We start from the raw sequence: 21,445 nt of genomic DNA, 5'->3' as shown, positions 1-21,445 counted from the left end.
GGATCGATTTTAACCCGCCGATACGGCGGGTAGTCTGGACGTGGCCTAAGGCATGCTTTCTAATCCTGTAATCACTGTGACTCTTCTGTCAATATCCTCTCTGATTTATCAACATCCTTTTTGAGTTCTGGGCACTAGAACTGGACATAATATTCCAACAGTAGTCACACAAGTGCCAGACTTAGAGATAAAATAACCACTGTATTCCTGCTTGAGAGTCTCCTTTTTATGCTTTTTAGCTTTTTTGGCCACAGCTTGAGTTCATGTTCAGCTGATTATTCATCATGACCCGCACAATCTTTTCCAGAGTCACTGCTTCCCAGGACAGGGTCCCCCATCATGTATGTATGGCCTAAATTCTTTGTGCCTAGATGCACACAGTTACATTCAGCTGTTTTAAACACACTTTTGTTTGTGCCCAGTTTACCAAGTGATCTAAATCACTCTGAATCTCTCCTCTTCATTATTTAGCACTTTCCAATTTTTATCTCATCTGCCAACTTTATCAGGGATGATTTTATGTCCTCTGCCAGGTTATTGATAAAAAGACTGAAAATCAAATTCCTTCCTGCATCTAAACACTTTTCTCCTTTGTTGCTTCAAGCTTCCAGAACGTCTTTGATGCCATCTACAGATTTTACTATATTTAAGTAGTTGTGTAGTGCCCTGATGCTATCAGACAAGTCCATGATGTATTGGTTCCCTCCAAATCATGGGTTTTTCAACCCCAAATGTGACCACATACTCTGTACCAGAAAGCTTCAACCAACAGAGATGGTGAGTAAATATCACTACCAAGAAGTTACAGCTGTCTGGTGACTTCATTTACAACTGTGTAGCCCCACTGAAGACAGAATATGGCCCCTTTCTTCTTGCTCATGTGGTACTCAGGGTATTTGAAATAGAGAGAGAAGGGAAGTGAGACAATATCTTTAATTAGATTATCTCACCCACCTTGGCGCTCTAATATCTTGGGACCAACATGGCTACAACAGCACTGCATGGAATGGGAGATGAAATAGACAGGCAATGCCTTTAGATCCATCTAGTTACAGAATCCAAAGCAATGACTCTCAAGCCTCCTTAGTATTAATTTTCAACCATTGACTGTTGGCTTGGTACTGACCAGAGGCAACATATGGCAGCCACTGCTCTGAGCAGCTTATGAACTAAAAGAGAGACACAGAGTTGACAGGATGTACTAGGAAATCACAAGGAGGGAGTATCTTGTTGGGGGGGGGCAGGTGTTTTATTTTCTATCTCCTTATCATCCTCCCCAGGAAACAGAGGATGCTTTTTCATAAGAGGCATTTACCTACAAATCTTGTTGTCTGACTCACCATGTGTATAAACCCAGAACTCGTGTGTATATTTATTTTCTAACAAGTCACTGTCTCAACCAGGAAACCCCACTGGCAGCAAACTCCTCGTGCAGTTCATACATGCAGACACATAGACAGTTACCTTAAGGACTGGTACCTCACCTTGGTGATGTGAAAAACATGAGTGTCCTCCTTATATTGCTCAAGGAGCCATTGGATCGGTTCAAATATCTGATCCCGATACTCATCTTCATCTAGCAGGAGACTCATCATGGGACCAAGAGCTTTGATGATGGCCTGCTTGAGCTGCATAGATGAGACATAGAATTTATGTTCCTGCTAATTCATTCAATATCATCCAATGGGCACACCTTTTCTACTTCTAATGCCTGCAACTTCCCTGGTTCTACTGAAGGAACGGCCCTATCTCAAGATTTCCTGGTAAAGAACCGGGACTCGTAGGGTTGGTTTCAGGATTATATCTTAATGCACCTCACAACTATACCAGTAAGATATTTCTCCAGATAAGTATGCATTCTAGGCCAACTCATCCCTGTTGGAACTCCACTGGGGCTGAATGGAGGAATTAATTTAGCCCACTATCCCGTGTCCATCTACACGTCAGGTGCATAAAATTAGAATCCATGTACGCTGTATACAGACAGAATTTCCATGATGTGGTGACATTATAAATGTTTGGGTTTTAGATGTTTTACATGACAGTCTGTTCCATCCAAAAGGACCTACCACTAAATGCCATCATCACAGAGTGCCAGACACATAAAATTTAACATTATAATTTCTGCTAAAGGTTTAGAAAGCCAGCAATTCTCACCTCCAGCTCCTCACATGTCAGCCAGTTGCTGGTCACATGAGAATAGATGGGAAGAAAATGATTGCAGAGTCGCAATTCGCCCACTCTGGGGAATGAGTACTTTTCCCGGTTAGTCAAACAGGACTTTACTGCCCTTGACCATTTTTCCAGAACTGCATGGACAGAGAGAAGACAGGCAATGTGAAAAGGACATATTAGTAACGAGGAAAAGTTGCTTAACCAATGAATACGCCTAGGCCTAAAGTTTACTACATTTCCATGGCAGCTACTGCTTAGTTCAGGACTAGACGCTGAAATCCCAGATCAATTTTGAGCTATTTCTCTTCCTCCCATTCCATGTCTTGTTTCTCAAAAGGCTTTTTAATTTGCAGATCTCTCAATCTTTTTTCAATTACCATCACTTGAACACAATTTTTTTCTCCCTTCCTTGTTACCTCTTAATTAGAGCTGCTTGAAAAAGCAGTTTAAATTCAAATAAAAATCTTTACTGATAGTGTTTTTTTCTTTCAAAATTGCAAAGTATAAAAATCATTTATATTTTTCAAAAATCAAAAAAGCATTCAGCCACCTCTTTAGATGCTCCAAAACACTGGATGCACACTTCCTGATCAAACTTGTCATTGACATTTTTCAAGTTTGTTTTTCATCAAATTTGGGGGAAAAATTATGGAAAATATGATTAAAAATCAAAATATTTCAGCAAGCTCTCCTCTGAATGACTCGTGTCCCCTGCAGTTATTGTTTATTTAACCCTAACACTGGATGATTTCATCCTGACTTACAGTTTGTCTGAAAGATGTTGAGTGCCCCTAACTGCCATCGGCTTTACTGGGATTTGAAGGGCAGTGGGGAGCACTTTGCCCTAAAATTAGGTGTATCTAGTGCCCTTGCTAAGAAGAATTAGGGCCCCGTCCTGTTCTCTATGAAGTCGATGGCAAAATTCCCATTTACCTCAAAGGCACAGGATTAACCCCTTACTGATCATCACCTGAAAAGCAAAGGAAGAGAGAAGTGGAGAGGAAGAGAAGACAGAGAAAGAGGGTGAAAGGAAATGATGATAAAGGGGAGAGAATGGGTGATGGAGTGGCAAATGGGATTTTTAAATGTCCAGGAATGAAATCTGCTTCCTTCATCTCCTCCCCCAGGAGCCTTCTGGCAGATGGGCAGCTTCAGCCTTTGTGTCTGTTTAAATTATATCCAAGAGTCATAAAGGGCCTGAACTTACAAATGCTCAGCGCCTCCTGCCAAGTGAGGAGCACTCTCCACTTCACCGAGTGCCATGGGAGCCCAGGAACACAGCACCTGGTGCAATGCAGGGCAGGGAGCACAGTTCAGGGCCTGTTTGCAAACTTGGTCAGTGACTCCAATCTGTACCAAGACCCCCTCAATATCCATTTTGGGCACCTACAGTAAGTTCTGGCACTTACCACCACAAAATGCTTGTCTCATCCGGCTGTCATTGACTAACTCCAACATGTGGAACATGGCGTTCAGGGTTATTCTCACAAAAGGGATACACTTAAGTGCTGCAGAGAAAGGCCAGAAGAGAAGGAAGACAGATAATCGGCTGCTCTACGCCTTCTTAGAACACACTTAGAAACACTGTGGGGCAGAGTGCTAGGGGCTCCTGGGCCAATTTGTGCTGCATAAGCAGAGCAGAATGGCTTTAAAGCAGCCATTGAAAGCCAGTGGGCGATTCACCCTGAAGAGAGGAATCCTCCACCAGTGCACAGCTGTGCCCGCTGCCCAACTCACTCCCAGCGTAAGGGCAGAGAGCACTGGGGCCGGATGGGAAGCGGGGTGGAGAAGAGCTCCACTAGACCTGATCTTCCACTCATTCCCATCCCTAAGGAACTTCAGTCCGGGGCAGAAGTTAGAGCTTGCTCCACCGTCTGGATAGCTCATGATCTGGAAGCCAGAACTAGCAAGAGCAGATAGTCCTGTGTCTTTCCACGCACACACGCACGCATGCACACAATCAAGCAGAGCTCTGTTTAGCTGCAACATTTTTAGGTAGAGAGAGTAATCCCCTGTCCTTAAATGAAAGACGATAACTTTGAAACAAAAGATGGAAGTTACCATACCATAGGCTGATGACAGGTTTCCCAACGTAATTAAAACAAATTCTTCAGGCAGCTTCGGTGGTTCTAGAAGACACTGCAGCTCAGACATGACATGATTGAAATAGCAGCGTGCCAGAGTCACTAACGTGTTGCTAGCTGCCACTTTTACTTCATTTGTTGCTTCCTAAAAAGAAAAAAAAACTCTAAGAGAAAGACTGAAGTCAGTGAAGCCGGTTGCATTAGCCTGACTTGTTTATATGAGTCAAGTCCTTATTTCTGTGCATAAGTTCCAAATGAACCCACCCAACTTTCTGTGGATAGAGTCATTAGTCATAAATATTCATTGAGTCATTTGGCTAAACAATTTTCAGCCTTTGAGTTGCTTGCAAACTGCTCAGTTAGACTATTCATTATTAGCTCCTTGTGGCGGATGACTGGTCACCATAGTCACATGATATTTTGCTCTGCCCTTCCCTGACGAAGTAGTGAGAAACAGACTGGGCCACTTCAAAGATATTCAGAGAGCTTTCCTGGAAAAAACTGTCTCCAAAAAGGGGACTGACTTCCTTTGGAACAAGAGAGGGATTTTTCCATGGGTATTCCTGCTGGCAAACTAGATTCTAAATCCAATGCTGCTTCTTTTGGAGGTAGTTCAGATTCTGTCTGTCTTAGGGCTTTATACTGCCACTTACTTCAATAGTATCAGAGCGCCTCCCACATAACATCAGTATCAATTATGAAATCCCTAGTAAACTTCGGGAAAGACTTGCTCATTAGGAAACCATTGGCCTGTTTCTGTTTTCTGATATCATGTGTCTCAGGTCCTGGTCCTGCAAAGCACTTAAGTATAAGTGTAACTTTTGCATGTGAGTTTTCCCATCTTATGCATGTGCACAAGTACTGTCTAGGATGTTGTGGGCCTCTAACAGAAGAACACATTTTCATTTCAATATATAGTTTACCCCTCAAAAAAGAGAGTTTTAATTAGTTAAAACTTTGGATCCTTTGATTAATATCTCAGGAGAACTAACTTACCTGAGTCTCCCTCATATGGTTTAAGGCTAGGGTTATTGTTTTGTTCAGTAGCTTTCTCTCCAGGTCCCCGGTGTCCTGCTGTAATACCTTCTCCAGGATACAGTAAATGTCTACTCTGTTTTGCTGGGGACAAACCAAAAAAGAGAACAAACAATCGGGAAAAGGTTTTTCTTGATGACCACACAGTAATTTGACAAATAAGACCCTGCCCTAAAGAGCTTCCAATCCAAACATGAAATGATTAGCCCAAGTCTTATCATAATAGAGCAAGTCCATGGCCAAGAAGAGAATCCATGTCTCCTGAGTCATTATCTAGAGTCTTATCCACTAGGCCACACTGACTTCTCAGCCAGCATGCTCACACAACTAAGCCATTGGCTTAATTGGTATAAAACATGCCATACCCTCCACAATCACCTCATTTAGCAGCACTTCAGAAGCAGCCGAGCAATTGACATATTTTAATCTTCCTGGAGAGAAAAGAGGCAGAAGAAGCCTCCTTCACTGCCCTCTTATCGAGTTTCATTTACCACTTTGCCCTTGCTCTGTCCACTCCAGACAGAATTTGAAAATGTTGAATTACAAAATACCCAACTCCCGCAGTATGTCCTCAACAGCTCCTAGGGGAAATGAGCTCAGCAGTTAGATCTACATTGACAGTTGCACACTTGAAGGTGTCTTTTAGGAGCCACATCAGTGCAGAAATTCACAGATGATAGTATCAGCTGGGTCAGATTAAAAATTAAGAGGGACGCAGAGAAATTAAAAACCTGAGCAGAGAACAAGATTCCTTTCAGAAAACTGCAAACTAGCACATCTGGAAAGGAGGTAGAAGTAACTGACAAAATGGGAGAGTGAAAAGTGGGAAGCAACAAGTGCCCTGGGGGTGACTGTGGAACACAAAGTCAACCTGTATATGCAAGGGGTGATGGCTACCACAAAGAGCCATGTGGGTTAGGTCGTTTATACACAGGGATCATGGCAGAAAGCAGAAAGAGGACAGTTCCTCTCTGTTCAGCTAAGCCGTAACTGCATCTGGATTATTGCATTTTCTAGCACCACATTCCCAGAGAGATCAACAAATTGGAAGTAATTCACGGGAGAACAAAAAAGAATGCACAGGGGTGGCAGATTTGACTTCTGAATAGAGCCCTGCAACCTGACCCAAATCCTATGGGATCTGACTACAGGCATCAGGGTCAGGTTGGATGAGAAAACAACTGGACTCTCTTGGGCTCAGATCAGGTCAGTTCTCCTCCTTTAGCCCATGGGATCAACACAGCAGGGGGCAGTGTCAGAGGATCAAGCCACTGCTGCACATTATTGCCGCTGCGCTGGCCCCATGAGCAGGATGCGGTGGCAGTATCCGGTTTGGGGGGAAGGGTTGGGACCAGGATGGGAAATGATTCAACCCTCTCAGGGTGAGGTGAGTGGGCTTCGGGCCCATTCAGGTTGGGCTTCAGAATTGGACCCGAGCAGACCTCTACTTCCGAAGACAGACTGACAGAGCTGTCTATGGCCGATGCGGCCAAGGGATGACTGTGAGGGAGACATGATAATACCATACACCTATCTGAAGGCTGTGAACGCCAAGGAAGGAGAGGAATTTTTTAGTATAATACATTTAGGTAAAAGTAGGAGTAATGGATTAAACTAAAAAAAGACATACAATTTAGACTTTAATAACAAGAAAAATGCCCCACCTCGGAGACAGGTCTATAAGGTTATGACACAGTCTTTCTAGGAAAACAGTGGAAGCTCAGTCATTAGGGGCTTTTAAAATTAGTTTGGCCAAAACAGTGGGAATGCGCCTGCGTTAGCAGGGAAATGGACTGGATGATCCAATAGGTCTTTTCCAGCTCTGTCTCCTGTGAGTCTGTAAACCTATGTGACCTGCATGCCAAGGTCATAAAGCCCTTTGGAATGTTCAAAGCCAATCAGATCTCTCGATTGGCTAAACATTCCAGTGTGCTGCTTGAAAAGGGATGCTTCTGCAAACTGCAATCAGAACACACAGCTCCATTGGGGAGAAGGAGGATTTTTTTTAATTGAAAATTGTCACTGATAATTTATGAACACATAAGCTCTACATACTTCAAGTAGCTCTGGATTATGCAACAATTTTATTCTTTGAAACCAGAAGAGATTCATCATTAATCGAATAATTCAAATAATTAAAGTACTAGGAGGCCAAGACAAGCAGTTTAGTTCTGCTCATAAGGGCTAGTGGGGGACGGCAGACTGAGGCAGGGGCTGAATGGGAGTGTGGGGGGAAGGGTTGGGATCAGGATGGAAAATGATTCAACCCTCTTAGGGTGAGGTGAGTGGGCTTGAGCCCCGTTCAGGTTGGGCTGCAAAATTGGGCCCGAGCAGACCTCTACTTCCAAAGACAGACTGACAGAGCTGTCTTCCGAAGACTGACTGACAGGGTTACGGGGGGAGGGAGGTTCAGAGTCACATAGCGATGGGGGAGGAGGTGCAGAGCTACACAGGGACAGGGAGTGGTTGGGTGGAGGCACAGAGACACATGGGGATGGGGGAGGGGGCACAGGGACACATGGGGATGAGGGGAGTGGGTGTCTGAGTGGGGGTGGAGGGGACATATGTGGCCAGGGGGTGCAAGGACCCATGGGGGTACAGGAACACATGGAGACAGGGGCAGATGTGCCTTCCTGAATGGGAGAGGTTAGGGGTCAGCCAGAGTCTGAATGGGGGAACACTCCCTAACAGTTCCTCCCCGCCCCTCCCCAAAAAACCCTGTTCCATACATTTCCCACCCATACCCAGATTCCTTCCCAGCAATTTACTTCCCCCTCCCTCAGCTCCTCCATCCCCCTGACTCCACCAAGCCTTTGCACTGTGGCTGAGGGGTGCCAGAAATATGGTTCTGTAGTGAGTTGAAATGAATTGTTACTCAGAGTTCTGTATTAATATGCATAATAAGGAATCTATTTGTCAAAAAACATTTCCTGAATCCTTTTTCTTGTCTGTATTGACACAGACATACTTGCTGACAGGGATTTTGAAATAAATAATCAAAATAATTTGAACTGGTGCAATTATATTGTATATTTGCTGAAATGTTAAAACACTGTGTGCATCATTTTTATTTTTTTATTGCAGAATTCCCCCAGTAGAAAATAAGATCTCTTCAGTGCTATAATCTCGATAATATGTCATCATAAGAAAGGAATGTTGGCCAGGAATAAGAGCAGGGAGTCAATTCACTTGGGTTTTAGTCACATTCTTTTACTAACTTGCTAAGTGGTGTTGAGCAAGTAACTTAATTCTCTGTGACACAAATCATCTGTAAATGAGGACCATTCTCACAAGTGTGCTGAGATTCTTAATTCACTAATATTAGGTAAGTGCTTTGAGATTTTTGGATGAAGATGCTAAAGAAGGGCAAAGGATTATTAAAAGAGATTATTGCTAATCCTATAGTGTACTTTTACTGTACACAGCCCATGTACTCCACTGTGTGTAAAAGGACAATACTCTCTTTATAGAGCATTATATCATCCTGATCTGTAATAACAGCATTTTGCATGATGAGTTCATGCCTGAGGATAGAAGGGTGAATATTGATAATGCTGATGGTGCGCCAGGCCACGTTCTATACTGAATTACCCCCATGCACTCCCCCATGAAGTCAGACAGAATTTGGTGTGGACACATGGAAAGCGGATGTAATTTCATGAAAATGCCCTACCTCATCCAGTTGCAGTTTCTCTAGCAGAACTGTCACAATGCTAGCCAGCTTGGTCTCAGCTATACAGGCAATCCTGAGGGCAATTTTGTCCTTATCTTGGTCATCCATATGTGCCAAGAGGGAAATAACCTCATTATAAACACCTGAAATTAAATAAAAGGATTTGGCTGGTTACCACTGATAGTAGAAATTGGTGCTGGCCTCTTTAATTCAGTATCCAATAAAGATTCTGCAGGCACCCAAACACTGTGAGAAGTAGACCTGGGACTCATGTAAATCCTCTTCCTTCCTCCTGATGACCAGGTTTGTTTGCTGAACTGCCCAACGTGTTTGGGGGGAAATCATAATGAAGAAAATTTGCTCCTTTCAAGTAGATCCCCATGTAAAATAATCTTCCTTTCTCTCTTTACTATCAATTGACAAGGTTTGATAGCATACAGAATAATAATTTATGGCCCAAATTTTCAAAACTGGGTGCGTAAACTTCAGCTCCTAAATCCATATTAAGGCACCTACGTCCTGATTGAGGTTAGGTGATTGCCCATCCTTTAAGCAAATTGCATCCTTCAGTTCTAACATCCAGATGCAAATTGAATCCTAACTGTAACCTACACTGCCCATTTAGCTGCAGTAGTGGTAGTGTGGGATTAGGAGCACTAGTGTTGCTAAGAAATGTGACCCTATGCTTTCTTATCCTGCATTTAAGATATTAGCAGAGCTTCATTTAGACAGACAGAGGAGAAGCCCTTCTACAGTTTTTGTTCTAATTTCCCCCATTTCTGATGGATTCCACAACTAGATCTTGGCACCATGGATGAAGAAGACACAAAATGAGGACCCACAATAAATATAAAACACCTGGGAGAAAAGAAGGGAGACCTCCCCCATAACATTCAATAGAAAATCAGATTCTCAGGAAAGTTTCCAGGTCCAGAGGCTGTAGGCCAACTCCTCAACTGGTGTAAATCAACACAGCTACAAGGAAGTCAGCAGAGCGACACTGATTTACAGCAGCTGAGGTTCTGGTCACAGAAATGGAGAACATTACAACTAATCTCTCTGTATGCCTAGGCTTTCTGAATGTGTGTGTGAATATAGACTGGATCTAGAAAATGCAGTGCTGACCCTTACCTCTGTCGGTTACCTCCTGCTCAGTCACAAATGTATTCATGTTTGAATCTTTCCTCAACACTTCCTCCAGACAGTCCTTTCTCCAAAGAGCTCCCGTACTGAGAGGCAACTGGTCTCTCAGTCTGTCCTGTCCAGGACAGCCAGTGCAGATTGTGCAAGCACTATTATGACATCGATGTGACTGTAGCATACCACATAATCTGCTGCCGACCTAGTATGTGCTGTAATTACATGGACAAGATCCTCAAAGGTATTTAGGCTCCTAACTCGCACTCAAATCAGTAGCTGTTAGGAACCTAAATACATTTCAATATCTGGGCCCATACATGTAAGCAGTCCAATAGGTCGCTACATTTTCTCCACTGTAGAATTTCTCATTCTCTCGACATCATTTTGAATTTTGGTTTAGTCCCTCTCTCTGTTTGCCACACTTTCCAGTATTGGTTTTATCTGAAAATCTGCTCCTGGTTGAATTTATATAAAATAAAAACACCAAACAAAGAAAGAGAAGAAACTGCCTTGGAGAATGCACAGTGACCCTTGAGTGTGGTTGGTTGGTTTCCTTTGCTTTTTAATTTGCTTGATCAGAAAGCCTGATGAAACCTTATTGAACTGTATTACAAATATTGATTTTATGTTGTTTTACAATGAACTGAAATTTATACTTAATTTCCATGTCCTGCAAACAAATCAACTAAATTAATTTTTATTGTGTTTAATATAGTGTGGTGTCCTATATATGGCCATATGTAGAGCCAACTCTTGATTTTGGAAGTGATGCTGCCTTTAAAGCATTCAAAATGATGACACTCTTTGCAGTTAACCATATGGAAAAAGAATTCCAATTACATTTGTCCCTTGCTATGATTTTCAGGTCATTAAAAAACTTCTAATGGAGCCATATTGGCCTCTTACTATTCTTCCTATCTTTCCTTTGCATTGGTGGTTGTGCTTTTAATATCGTCTCCTTGAGAAACTGCCAGCTTTCCTGAAAACCTTTATGCCTTCGATATTTTCCACATGGGTGGTACCTGCCAATTCTCTGAGTATGGAAAAGTCTGTTTTTTGTAGTCCTTCTTCTATCATTCTCACTCCTTCCTTTCCTTAGAATCATGAAATCTATCATTCATGATCACTTTCACCCAAATTACCTTCACCTTCACAACCAGCTCCTCCCTGTTGGTCAGAATCAAGTCTAAAATGGCTGTCCCCCCGCTTACGTCCTCCATTTTCTGAAACAAAGCATTGTCCTCAGTACATTTCTGGAATTTACTGGATAATTTTGTGTTTTGCCATGTTCTTTTTTCAATAGATGTCTGGGTAGATAAAGTCCCCCATTATTAACAGAAATATCCAAAACACAGATCCTGATATTTGTTCTAGAAATGCCTCATCTCCCTCCTCTTCCTGATTTGGTGGTCTGTAATAGACCCCTACCAGGACATCACCCCTGTTTTTTCCCTCTTCCATCTTTACTCAGAGACTTTCAACTGGTCTGCTTCTCACTTCCTTCTGGAGCTCAGAACAAGTGTACAATGCAATACTTCCTCTCTCTTTTTCCTGCCTGTCCTTCCTGACCAAACTATAGCCCTCTGTACCAATATTCCTGTCATGAGATTTAGCCCATCGAGTATCTGTGATGCCAGTTAAGCTCAGTTATGACTTATGTACTAAAACTCCCAGTTCTTACTGTTTATTCCCCATTATTATTACTCCTTGCATTTGTGTATAGACATCTAAGATGTTAAGCCGATGCCTCCATGGATTTCCCTCTTGGTTCTCCTATAATTCTACTGCAATTTTCCACATCTACTTCTCCCCAAAGATCTAGTCCTCTATTAAGATTACCTTTTCTCACCTGGTGGCTTTTTTCACCTGCTCCTCTGAACTTAGTTTTAAGCTCTTCTCATAAGGTTGGTGAGTCAGTGCACGAAGATGTTCTTCTCCTTCTTGACAGACAGACACCATCTCTTCCCAGCAAACCTCCTTCCTGCAATAGCAGACCATGGTAGAGGAAGTCAAACCCTCCCATAGACGCATCTTCATAACCTTATTATGTGAACATACCTACCACCGAGTGTGTATTGAGCAGAAAGAACGAGGGGACTGAGTTAAACACAGATGTCAAGTTCACATACTTCCATTTTCAGTGACTAATCTCTTAAACCAGTGGGGATGGCCACGGTACAAAAGTATTTCTGTAGATCAGCACGTGATTATTTGTATTGCATAATTACAATAGGCCCTCAGAGTGATATTTCATATTTCTAGTTTCAGATACAAGAGGGATACATTTATACAAATAGGATGACCATGCTCAGTAGATTATATGCTTTGTAATGATACCTTACAAGAGACCTTTTTCATGAAGCATATTCCAGTTACATTATATATTTTTATAAAATCATATAGAGTGCAATGTCACAGCACTGCATTCCCACCAGTCCCCAGGGCTGAGGCCAGCACCGTGATCAGATCCCCAAGCCCACAGCTTTGGCTGACATGTACAACCCTCTCCTGCTGTCCTCACCAGAACCTGGAGCACAGCATGGCAGAGCCAGGGCAGCATCCTGCCCTCTGCCCAGGAAAGGACTGGAGGCTGGGCTTGTCTGCCGGACCCACCCTTCCAACTGGCACTGACCGGGCAATGGCCGGCTGTCTCAGGCCTGCGACTCCCTCATGCTTCTGGGGGGCAGGCTGAGGGGTACAGCGTGTATGGCTGGGGTCCCCCTTGCTCAAGGTGCAGGCTGGGGGTGCACATGGAAGCCTGGTGGCAGCCCAGCTGTAAGGGCAGCCATGGTGGAAGCTGGCAAGCCCATTGTTGGGCAGGTGTCTCTGCTGGAACGTTTTCATTCTGCACCTCCAATCTACCACCCATTCTCCTGGCAGCAGCGCAGCAATTTCCCAAATGGCTGTTAACTGTGGCTGATAATTCTCCACTGGGATCAGGGACGGAAAGTTCCGCAGCTGAGCAAATTGGGGCTGGGCCCCAGCAGCAGATCACAGGTGCCACGGTTTCTCACCCCATCCACAGCAGGCATGCAGCACTGGCAGTGCTCATTTGCCCAGCAGGGAGAGAGGAGCTGGCCCAGGGGGCAGGGGAAACAGGGCCTGCTGGGCTCAAAGGGACTGACCTCTTCCAGGGCACATTCCCCAGCAAGCTGCATGTGCAATTATTAGTAGGGGTGCAAGGGGACAGAAATATGGAGAGAGCAGAGAGCGATGGGAGACAGGACATCTGGGTTCTGCGCTGAGCTCTGGGAGGGGAGTAGGGTCCAGTGGTTTGATCAGTGGCTGGGAGGCAGGATTCCTGGTTCCATGTCCAGCTCTGCCCCCAAATCCATGTGAGTCACTCCTGCTCTGGGTGCCTGTTACTGAGGTTTCATATCACACGGACGCTGCTGGGCATTTTCCAAACCCCCTGATGGACTGGGATCATATTTTGCGAAGCCTGGGGCACTCTGAGGCTGGCAGGTGCTGGGAAAGCCATGGCAGGGTGCGATGGGTATGGGCATAGGAGAGCTGCAATGCAGAGTCTGAGCTGCAGGAAGCGCACAGGCTGAGAGTGCCTGACCTGGCTGGTGTCCTTAGTGCTGCTGAGAGGAACTGCATTTTCTCCCTCTGCCTGTCTCCCAGCCAGGGCAGCCCCCGCCTGCCCTCCCCACCCCTCCCATGAACCAGCCAGGGGCATGGGGCTTGAAGGGGCGCTAGCCTAATGTGGCCTAGGCCAGGCCCAGATGATCACAAACAGGACGCACCCAGCCAGGCCATCCCTGCGCCAAACCTGGCTCAGCCCAGGCCCCAACCCACATCTGCATGGCCAAATCAGTGCCCTCCAGCATCCGCCCTCTGGGGTGGTGCAGGGGAGCTGGAGGAGAGGATCAGGAGGAGGAAGCAGCTTCCAATGCAGCCCACGGTTTCTCTGTTAGTCACCACGAGGCTGGGGCTTGGAGACCAGCAGCTGTCGGGGTACCTGTGCCAATGGCCAGGAGCTTTCCGTTGGCACATGGCTCTATGGCACTAGGAGTGGCTCCAACGGGCTGGTTTGGAAGCCCACCAAGGCCCTCTCCCGAGAGCTGCAGGAGCAAGGCTCTGTCGACACAAACAAGGTCAGCTCCCAGACTGCTGCACTCGGCAGCACAGTATGGGGAGAAGGTGACCAGCCCTCTGTGCAGAAAGAAGTGGTTCGGGACTATTTGGAAAAACTGGATGAGCACAAGTCCATGGGGCCGGATGCACTGCATCCGAGCGTGCTAAAGGAGTTGGTGGATGTGATTGCAGAGCCATTGGCCATTATCTTTGAAAACTCATGGTGATCGGGGGAGGTCCCAGATGACTGGAAAAAGGCTCATGTAGTGCCCATCTTTAAAAAAGGGAAAAAGGAGGATCCAGGGAACTACAGGTGAGCATCACCTCAGTCTCTGGAAAAATCATGGAGCAGGTCCTCAAGGAATCAATTCTGAAGCACTTAGAGGAGACGAAAGTGATCTGCAACAGTCAGCATGGATTCACCAAGGGCAAGTCATGCCTGACTAACCTAATTGCCTTCTGTGAGGAGATAACTGGGTCTGTGGATGACGGGAAAGCAACGATGTGTTATTCCTTGACTTTAGCAAAGCTTTTGATATGGTGTCCCATAGTATTCTTGCCAGCAAGTTAAAGAAGTATGGGCTGGATGAATGGACTATAAGGTGGATAGAAAGCTGGCTAGATCGTTGGGCTCAATGGGTAGTGATCAACGGCTCCATGTCTACTTGGCAGCCGGTTTCAAGCAGAGTGCCCCAAGGGTCGGTCCTGGGGCCGGTTTTGTTCAATATCTTCATTAATGATCTGGAGGACAGCGTGGACTGCATTCTCAGCAAGTTTGCAGATGACACTAAACTGGGAGGAGTAGTAGATATGCTGGAGGGTAGGGATAGGCTACAGAGAGACCTAGACAAATTAGATGACTGGGCCAAAAGAAACCTGATGAGGTTCAATAAGGACAAGTGCAGAGTCCTGCACTTAGGACAGAAGAGTCCCATTCACTGTTACAGACTAGAGACCGAATGGCTAGGAAGCAGTTCTGCAGAAAAGGACCTAGAGGTTACAGTGGATGAGAAGCTCGATATGAGTCAATGGTGTGCCCTTGTTGCCAAGAAGGCTAACGGCATTTTAGGCTGTATAAGTAGGGGTACTGCCAGCAGATCAAGGGACGTGATCATTCCCCTTTATTCGACATCGGTGAGGCCTCATCTGGAGTACTGTGTCCAGTTTTGGACCCCATCACCTTATGATAAAAGCCAGGTTCCAGTTAAACTTAAACCGGAACCTAGACTGGTGCCTGTCAGAACAGGACAAGTAAGTGCACAGAAGGAAAGAGTAGCAAACAATATTCTCACTGAATTAGTAAATAAAATGAAGGAAAAAATGGAACAGTTCACAGAGCACATTAGGAGACAGGAGCTGCGACTCGATCGCAGGGGAGTGAATAAAAAAGAATTTCAAAGTAAAAAACTGAAATTAAGCGGGTTAACACCTAGAATTGATGCATTAACACATGGAGCTGCCCAGAAACAGTTAACTGCAGCAAAAAAGGGCACTCTCACTATCCATTTGGCATGCACACAAAAGCAACAGACACTGGGGGAACAAAGCCAGGTTTTACAAGAGCAGGTTATTACCCTCAATCTCCTCTCAGAGCCAGAATAAAAACCAGGGGCGCAATCCCCAACTGTGTAGGTTCCCAATTGCTTTGACCCATGGAACCACGCTCCCTGCTCATATCTAAAAATAGAACCTTCTTTCTCAAATATTTTTACATACCAGTTAAATTTTGTCTTTTATATGTTTTCTCAGTTTGCTGAACTCGCTGCTGCTGCCTGTACTTTCAAATACCTTGACACAATTAATCTCTCTTGGCTCAGGTCTCGCTACCTTCCTAGGTTGTTCTTCACCTTCCCCCTTTTCCCCTCCTCTCCTCACTTCTGCTCTCTCTTTGTTTTAAAAGTTAAAAGTTATAGTTTTTATAGAAACCTCCAAAAGATAAAGCAATTGAAAACAGAACAAAACAAGAAACAAAAAGAAAACAAGGTAAAAACTTTAAATCCAGTAAATTAATTATTTTTAACCCTTCAGGAATGCAACAGCTGGAATGATTCCTAACTTTCTTGAAGATATAGTTGCCAAGCAACAGAAATGCACTCTCTGCTTCTAATCCTAACCACTAACTAATATTTGAAACATGGGCTTTTCTTATTTCCATATAGCAGAGTTTTAAAATAATGTTAAATATAAATTAATGCAAAATTCCTTGTTACCAAATTAATACAACACATTTGGCAAATATTAATATATTTTTATCAAATTCATGCTACAAGTTTTCAATAAGGTGATAGCTTGTTTATTCAAATGTTTAAACCTCTTTGCTTTTTATTTTTGGTTGTGTTATTTTGTATAGTTATGAATAGAATTCTGGCACCATTTTTTTTAATTGTAAGTTTGTCCTGTATGTCATGTGTGTGTCTTGTGTCTATGTTGTGTGTGTCACGTGACTATTTTTTAAAATTATTTTTATTTTGTTGCAACAAAAGTCAATTTTATACCCTTTAAAAAAATATTTACGTATATGTGGTACCACACTATTTTAAGATCATAGTTGAGGTATAATAGTATTATTAACACCAATTTTTTGTGAAAAGTTCGAAAAGGTTTCAGTTACAAATATATGTACACATATTTCTGCCTCAACAAATAATGCAATTGCAAACAAAAAGAGTTCTTATCAATCGCAGTTGTGTTTTTTTTAAGTTTTTTTTTAATTTGTTATTCAAAGAAAAAATGTGAGGGGAAACCTCATCATTAAGGTAAACATATTAACAAAATGTTAATTTCTTGTTTGAGCTTTTTATAAACTTGTTTGCACTTTTAAATATAGTTAAAAGAATAACCAAATGTTTTAAAATAACAATTTATGCATAAAGCTAACCAAACAATTTCAACAGATTTCCACCTTTGGCTCCCAAACATTACAAAGCATCTTGAAAGTATACCCTCAAATACCCTCAAAGTATTTGCATATATCTGTATTTAAAATTTATTTTGGTTTAATTTTATAGTTGATTTAATTTTATATGCTTTTCTTTTGTTTTGTTATGTTAATGGGGAGCAATGGTTGTTAAAGTTCGTGCTTCTAAACAGTTAACAAGAGTAAAATTGGAATCACGAGCAAATTAACTCTAACTCTAAAAAGCTTGTTGAAGTTATGTTACTAAAAACAAAGTGTTCAGCAAGGGAAAGCAATACACCTTCTCATGGAAGATTGTGAGCATTTATTTTAGCTGTTAAGCATTACATTTAGTATGAAATATTAGTAATGCACCTCAAATGAAAATGAATATCTAGACAACAATTGCAAAAGTACAGCTTGTGTTATAAAAGACTCGGTCCCTATTACAATGTAAACAAACTAAGTTAAAACTGTGTATTAAGTTTGGGTTACTGAAAACAAACAAACAAACAAACTTTACTATGTTGACTAACAAAAGTTATTTAAGTTGCATCCCATAGACCAAAGATGCCAGAAAATATCACATCCTGAAGACACCAAATAATAACTGTATACAGTGAAGAAACCCCCAAGCATCAAGAAAAGAAAAATGAAGTGCTTTATAAATGAGAGACTGGTCAAATACACCTCCACTTACCATATATGGACAATTAAGTTAACAATCAGCTAAAAACCACTAGCTGGACCAGAAAAACTGTCATTTAATTTCAACTTGGTTACTGGGTAAAAACAAATGTATTCTTGCTGTACTACTGTATTATCATTGTACAGTTGTATTATTGCTGTATTGTATTATTGCTGTACAATATGTACAATGTGTTTAACCTTGCTAAACTGTTTAACCAACACACAGGTAAAAATCAATAAACAAATGGAAGCCAACACCATGAAGGCAAAAAAAAAAAACAAATTGGTAAAGAAATTAAGTTACATAGTAACTATAAATTGGGTAAACAAATTCCCTTTTAGTACTAGTCATAATTTGGGTCAGTGATACTGCATCCTAACTGAGGCACATGTTATTCAAAACAATCTTGTTTAGTGTCTGGGTACCAATATTGAATCCTGACACAGCAATATGTAATAAATCGGTTACTGTCTGTTCAGTAGGTTATCTGGAAGACAGAAGCCATAAGAAACAACTGGATCTACATCAACTACTGGGGTATCACAGAGCAGTTCAACCAATGGAACAGAGAAGCTACCCACTTCTGTTTCCTGCCCAGTAAAGCTTACTCAAGTGACAACCAGCAGCAAGGGTAACATATAACATGAATGGACAGTACTGTGTAGTAACTAATTACAATATATTTATATATAAAGGCCTCAGTGGTAGTGTCTCTACTCCAAATTTCTGTTTTACTTCTCATATACACTGTGGGACACATTGTCACAATCCCTATCCCAGTATTTTAACACATTCAGCCTACTACTAATAATGAGAGGGGTAGTCACTGGAATTGCCCTAATAAGAGTGTGTTTCTATCTGTGTCACCAAAGTAAAAGGGACAGAGTACACCAGCAAATTGGAAAAACATGGTTATGCTTGGATATAAGTTGGTGTCATATGTACACATACATACTATACATATATGCCCATACACACTACAAATATATGCCATATCCATATAATTCATATATATTAATTATTTGGGAGTGCCTCGAAGGATCAATCATAATATTACATTCCTCAGTCATGGTCCCGGGCCTAACATTCCCAGGCTCACCATAAGGGACTAAAAAATAATTGGATAATAAAATCTGCCTAACAGTCGTACGAGGGAATGTGCAGACTAAAAAGACAGATGGAGCATGAGCGTATGGATGGGAAAATAAGGTAACCACATAACAGTGCTTAGCCAACTGGGTTATCCTTAGTCCATGCATTATGCTTTTCCGGGACGATGGGTAAACATCCTCCCCATAAAAAGACAAAAAGCGGGGGAATGTAGTAAGAGGAGGCCCTAAGATATAAACCTTGGTATTAGAGGCCCGGTATGAGGCCTGAGGCCTGAACTAAAGTAATGGTCAAGACTTTGCTAACAGAAAGCAAAGTTAAGCTGTGAGCCAGAGGCAGGCCCTGCTCACAGAAGCTGGCAAGGAAAGGGCTGATGCAAGAAGATACGTACCTAAAAGATACTGAACCCTAGATATCAGAACATTCACATACTTGCACATTCCTCACAGATAACAAGGAACAGACTGACCCATCCCAATGACAGGGGCAAAAGGGTAATATGATGGATAGAGTTGTTTTGTTCAAACCAACATGTACAAGGTGAGAGGCGGTACCTTATTACGTAGAGGGGTTGCATCTCAATATGTCAGGAGTGATGTGTAACTTGTTTGTACCTGTGTATAAGAATGCATCCTTGGGCCGGTGTCTTTGTCTGGCCGAGGGGGCAGTGGAAAGTCCCGCCACTGATTGAGCCAAGTCCACTGTCAAGAGGCACTTTCTCGTAGTATGCTCTGAATTAGGCTAAGAAACCTACAGGGAACTGCAATTGTGTCCATAAGGCAATAAACCTGGCCGACGTGCCTTGCACCTTACTAGACTCTGTGGTCATTGGGGGTTCTCGTCGAGTCTGCTGTGTCAGCTGTCTGCAGAGCTGGAGCAGCACACAGGGAGAGCACATGCACACAGCCGAGTGATACCAACAAGGAGAGAGCAGAGCACCACACCGGTAGCATCTGACAACACCTCTTGACAACAGGGGGGATCTCCTTCATTGGACCAACTTCTGCTGGAGCCACACCAAGCCCTTCTTCAGGTCTGAAGTTCTCCCAGTGTCATGGTAATGGGCGAGTGCACAGATTGTTCAGCATAAGGAGTTAGAACCATGTTGTAAGTAACCATGTGAGCTGGCGCATTAATACCGCTGCAGGTTCAGGAGAACAAGGGGGCTGGTGGGTTACAGGTGGTTGTAATAAGCCAGAGAGCCAGTGTCTGTTTAGCCCATGATTTTCAGTGTCCAGCACAGGGGTGGGCAAACTTTTTGGCTCGAGGGCCACATGTGGGTGGGGAAATTGCATGCAGAGCCATGAATGTAGGGCTGGCACACGGGGTTGGGGTGCGGGAGGAAGGGAGTGTGTGAGGGGGTGCAGTGTGCAGGAAGGGGCTCAGGGCAAGGGATTGGGGTTTATGAGAGGGCTCAAGGCAGGGGGTTGGGCAGGAGGGATGTGGCTAGGGCCTGAGGTGCAGGAGTGGTGCGGCATGGGGCTCAGGGCAGGGGCTTGGGGTGCAGGAGGGGGCTCAGGCCAGGGGGTTGAGATGTACGGTGCAGGAAGGGTTCGGGGTGTGGGCTCTGGCCCGGCACTGCTTATGTGGAGAGGCTCCGGGATGGCAGCGGTGCACAATGGGGCTCAGGCAAGCTGCCTGCCTGCCTGCCCTGGCCCCAAAGCAGACACCACTTCCCTGCAGCCCTTGGGGGGAGGGCAGAGGGCTCTGTGTGCTGCTGTCGCCTGCGCGCACTTCCCCCAAAGCTCCCTTTGGCCGCAGTTCCCCATTCCCGGCCAATAGGAGCTGCGGGGGGGGGCGGTGCCTGCAGATGAGGGCAACGTGGAGAGCCCTCTGACCCCCCCTTTCCGCCCGCTGGGGCCACAGGGACGTCGTGTCGGCCACTTCTGCGAGCAGCGTGGGGCCTGCAGCGCCATGGCAGTGGCAATCCCACAGACCGGATCCAGCTCACAAGCTGTAGTTTGCCCACCCCTGGTCTAGCAGTTAGGAATCGAGCCTGAAACCCATTAGCCCCCATTTGTCCTGTGTTAACAGGCCACTCTACCTCGCCTGCCCCATTCCAACATGTGCTAATTGCTCACGCTGAGCAATCCCGGCACCTTGCGCATTGCTGTGACGCGCGGCCTGCCATGTCCAGCCCTGAAGTAGGGCTCGTGTGGCTCCCACCTCGTCTCTCGGGGTATCGGTAACAGCTGTAGTGACAGGCAGCTCCAGGACACAGGGCAGGGACAGCCCCCTTCCCACTCCCCCCAGGAGAAGGCAGCATCCCAGCATTCCCTGGGGCAGGTGTTTATGTGACTGCTCTGCCCTAGAGAGAGCCCCCAACCGTGCCCTCCCACAGGATTCACCAAAGCCCAGCCACTGAGAGCAGACCTCCTGGGCTGCCCACCGCACAATGGCCCAGACCTGCAGGGCTGGGAGAGACCCTGAGCAATGCCAAGGGAACCCCCCTCTCCCTCCTCAGCAGGATGTCCAGCCCCATGGCCTGCAGCCTGGAGACAACTCTGCAGAGCTGCCCCCATTGGGAGCCAGCCCAGGACAAGTGCTGGTCCCGGAGTCAC

The 21,445-nt window shown here is 44.4% G+C and overlaps 1 protein-coding gene across 4 annotated transcripts in view; it reads right to left on the bottom strand.

Moving 5' to 3' along the window:
* Nucleotides 1-71: 71 nt before the first annotated feature.
* Nucleotides 72-21,445, bottom strand: part of LOC115650668 (maestro heat-like repeat-containing protein family member 2B) — a 29,606-nt gene continuing 8,232 nt past the window's right edge. For 2 of the 4 annotated variants that reach the window (XM_030560950.1, XM_030560952.1), the window contains 7 exons: nucleotides 11,947-12,088; nucleotides 8,968-9,110; nucleotides 5,256-5,378; nucleotides 4,242-4,404; nucleotides 3,585-3,683; nucleotides 2,158-2,309; nucleotides 72-1,628 (listed from right to left, as the gene is read on the bottom strand). In XM_030560950.1, coding sequence (XP_030416810.1) covers nucleotides 1,461-1,628; nucleotides 2,158-2,309; nucleotides 3,585-3,683; nucleotides 4,242-4,404; nucleotides 5,256-5,378; nucleotides 8,968-9,075 — 813 coding nt within the window. In that variant the 5' untranslated portion in view covers nucleotides 9,076-9,110; nucleotides 11,947-12,088 and the 3' untranslated portion in view covers nucleotides 72-1,460. Of the gene's footprint in view, nucleotides 1,629-2,157; nucleotides 2,310-3,584; nucleotides 3,684-4,241; nucleotides 4,405-5,255; nucleotides 5,379-8,967; nucleotides 9,111-10,098; nucleotides 10,600-11,946; nucleotides 12,089-21,445 lie in introns of those variants that run through there. The other 2 variants (XM_030560951.1, XM_030560948.1) reach the window with 2 other exon arrangements.

This window comes from Gopherus evgoodei, chromosome 4 (genome assembly GCF_007399415.2).
Source record: "Gopherus evgoodei ecotype Sinaloan lineage chromosome 4, rGopEvg1_v1.p, whole genome shotgun sequence".
Taxonomy (NCBI): Eukaryota; Metazoa; Chordata; order Testudines; family Testudinidae; genus Gopherus; species Gopherus evgoodei.
Note: the sequence above shows the minus strand (reverse complement) of the source record. Positions and strands in the feature narration are given on the sequence as shown.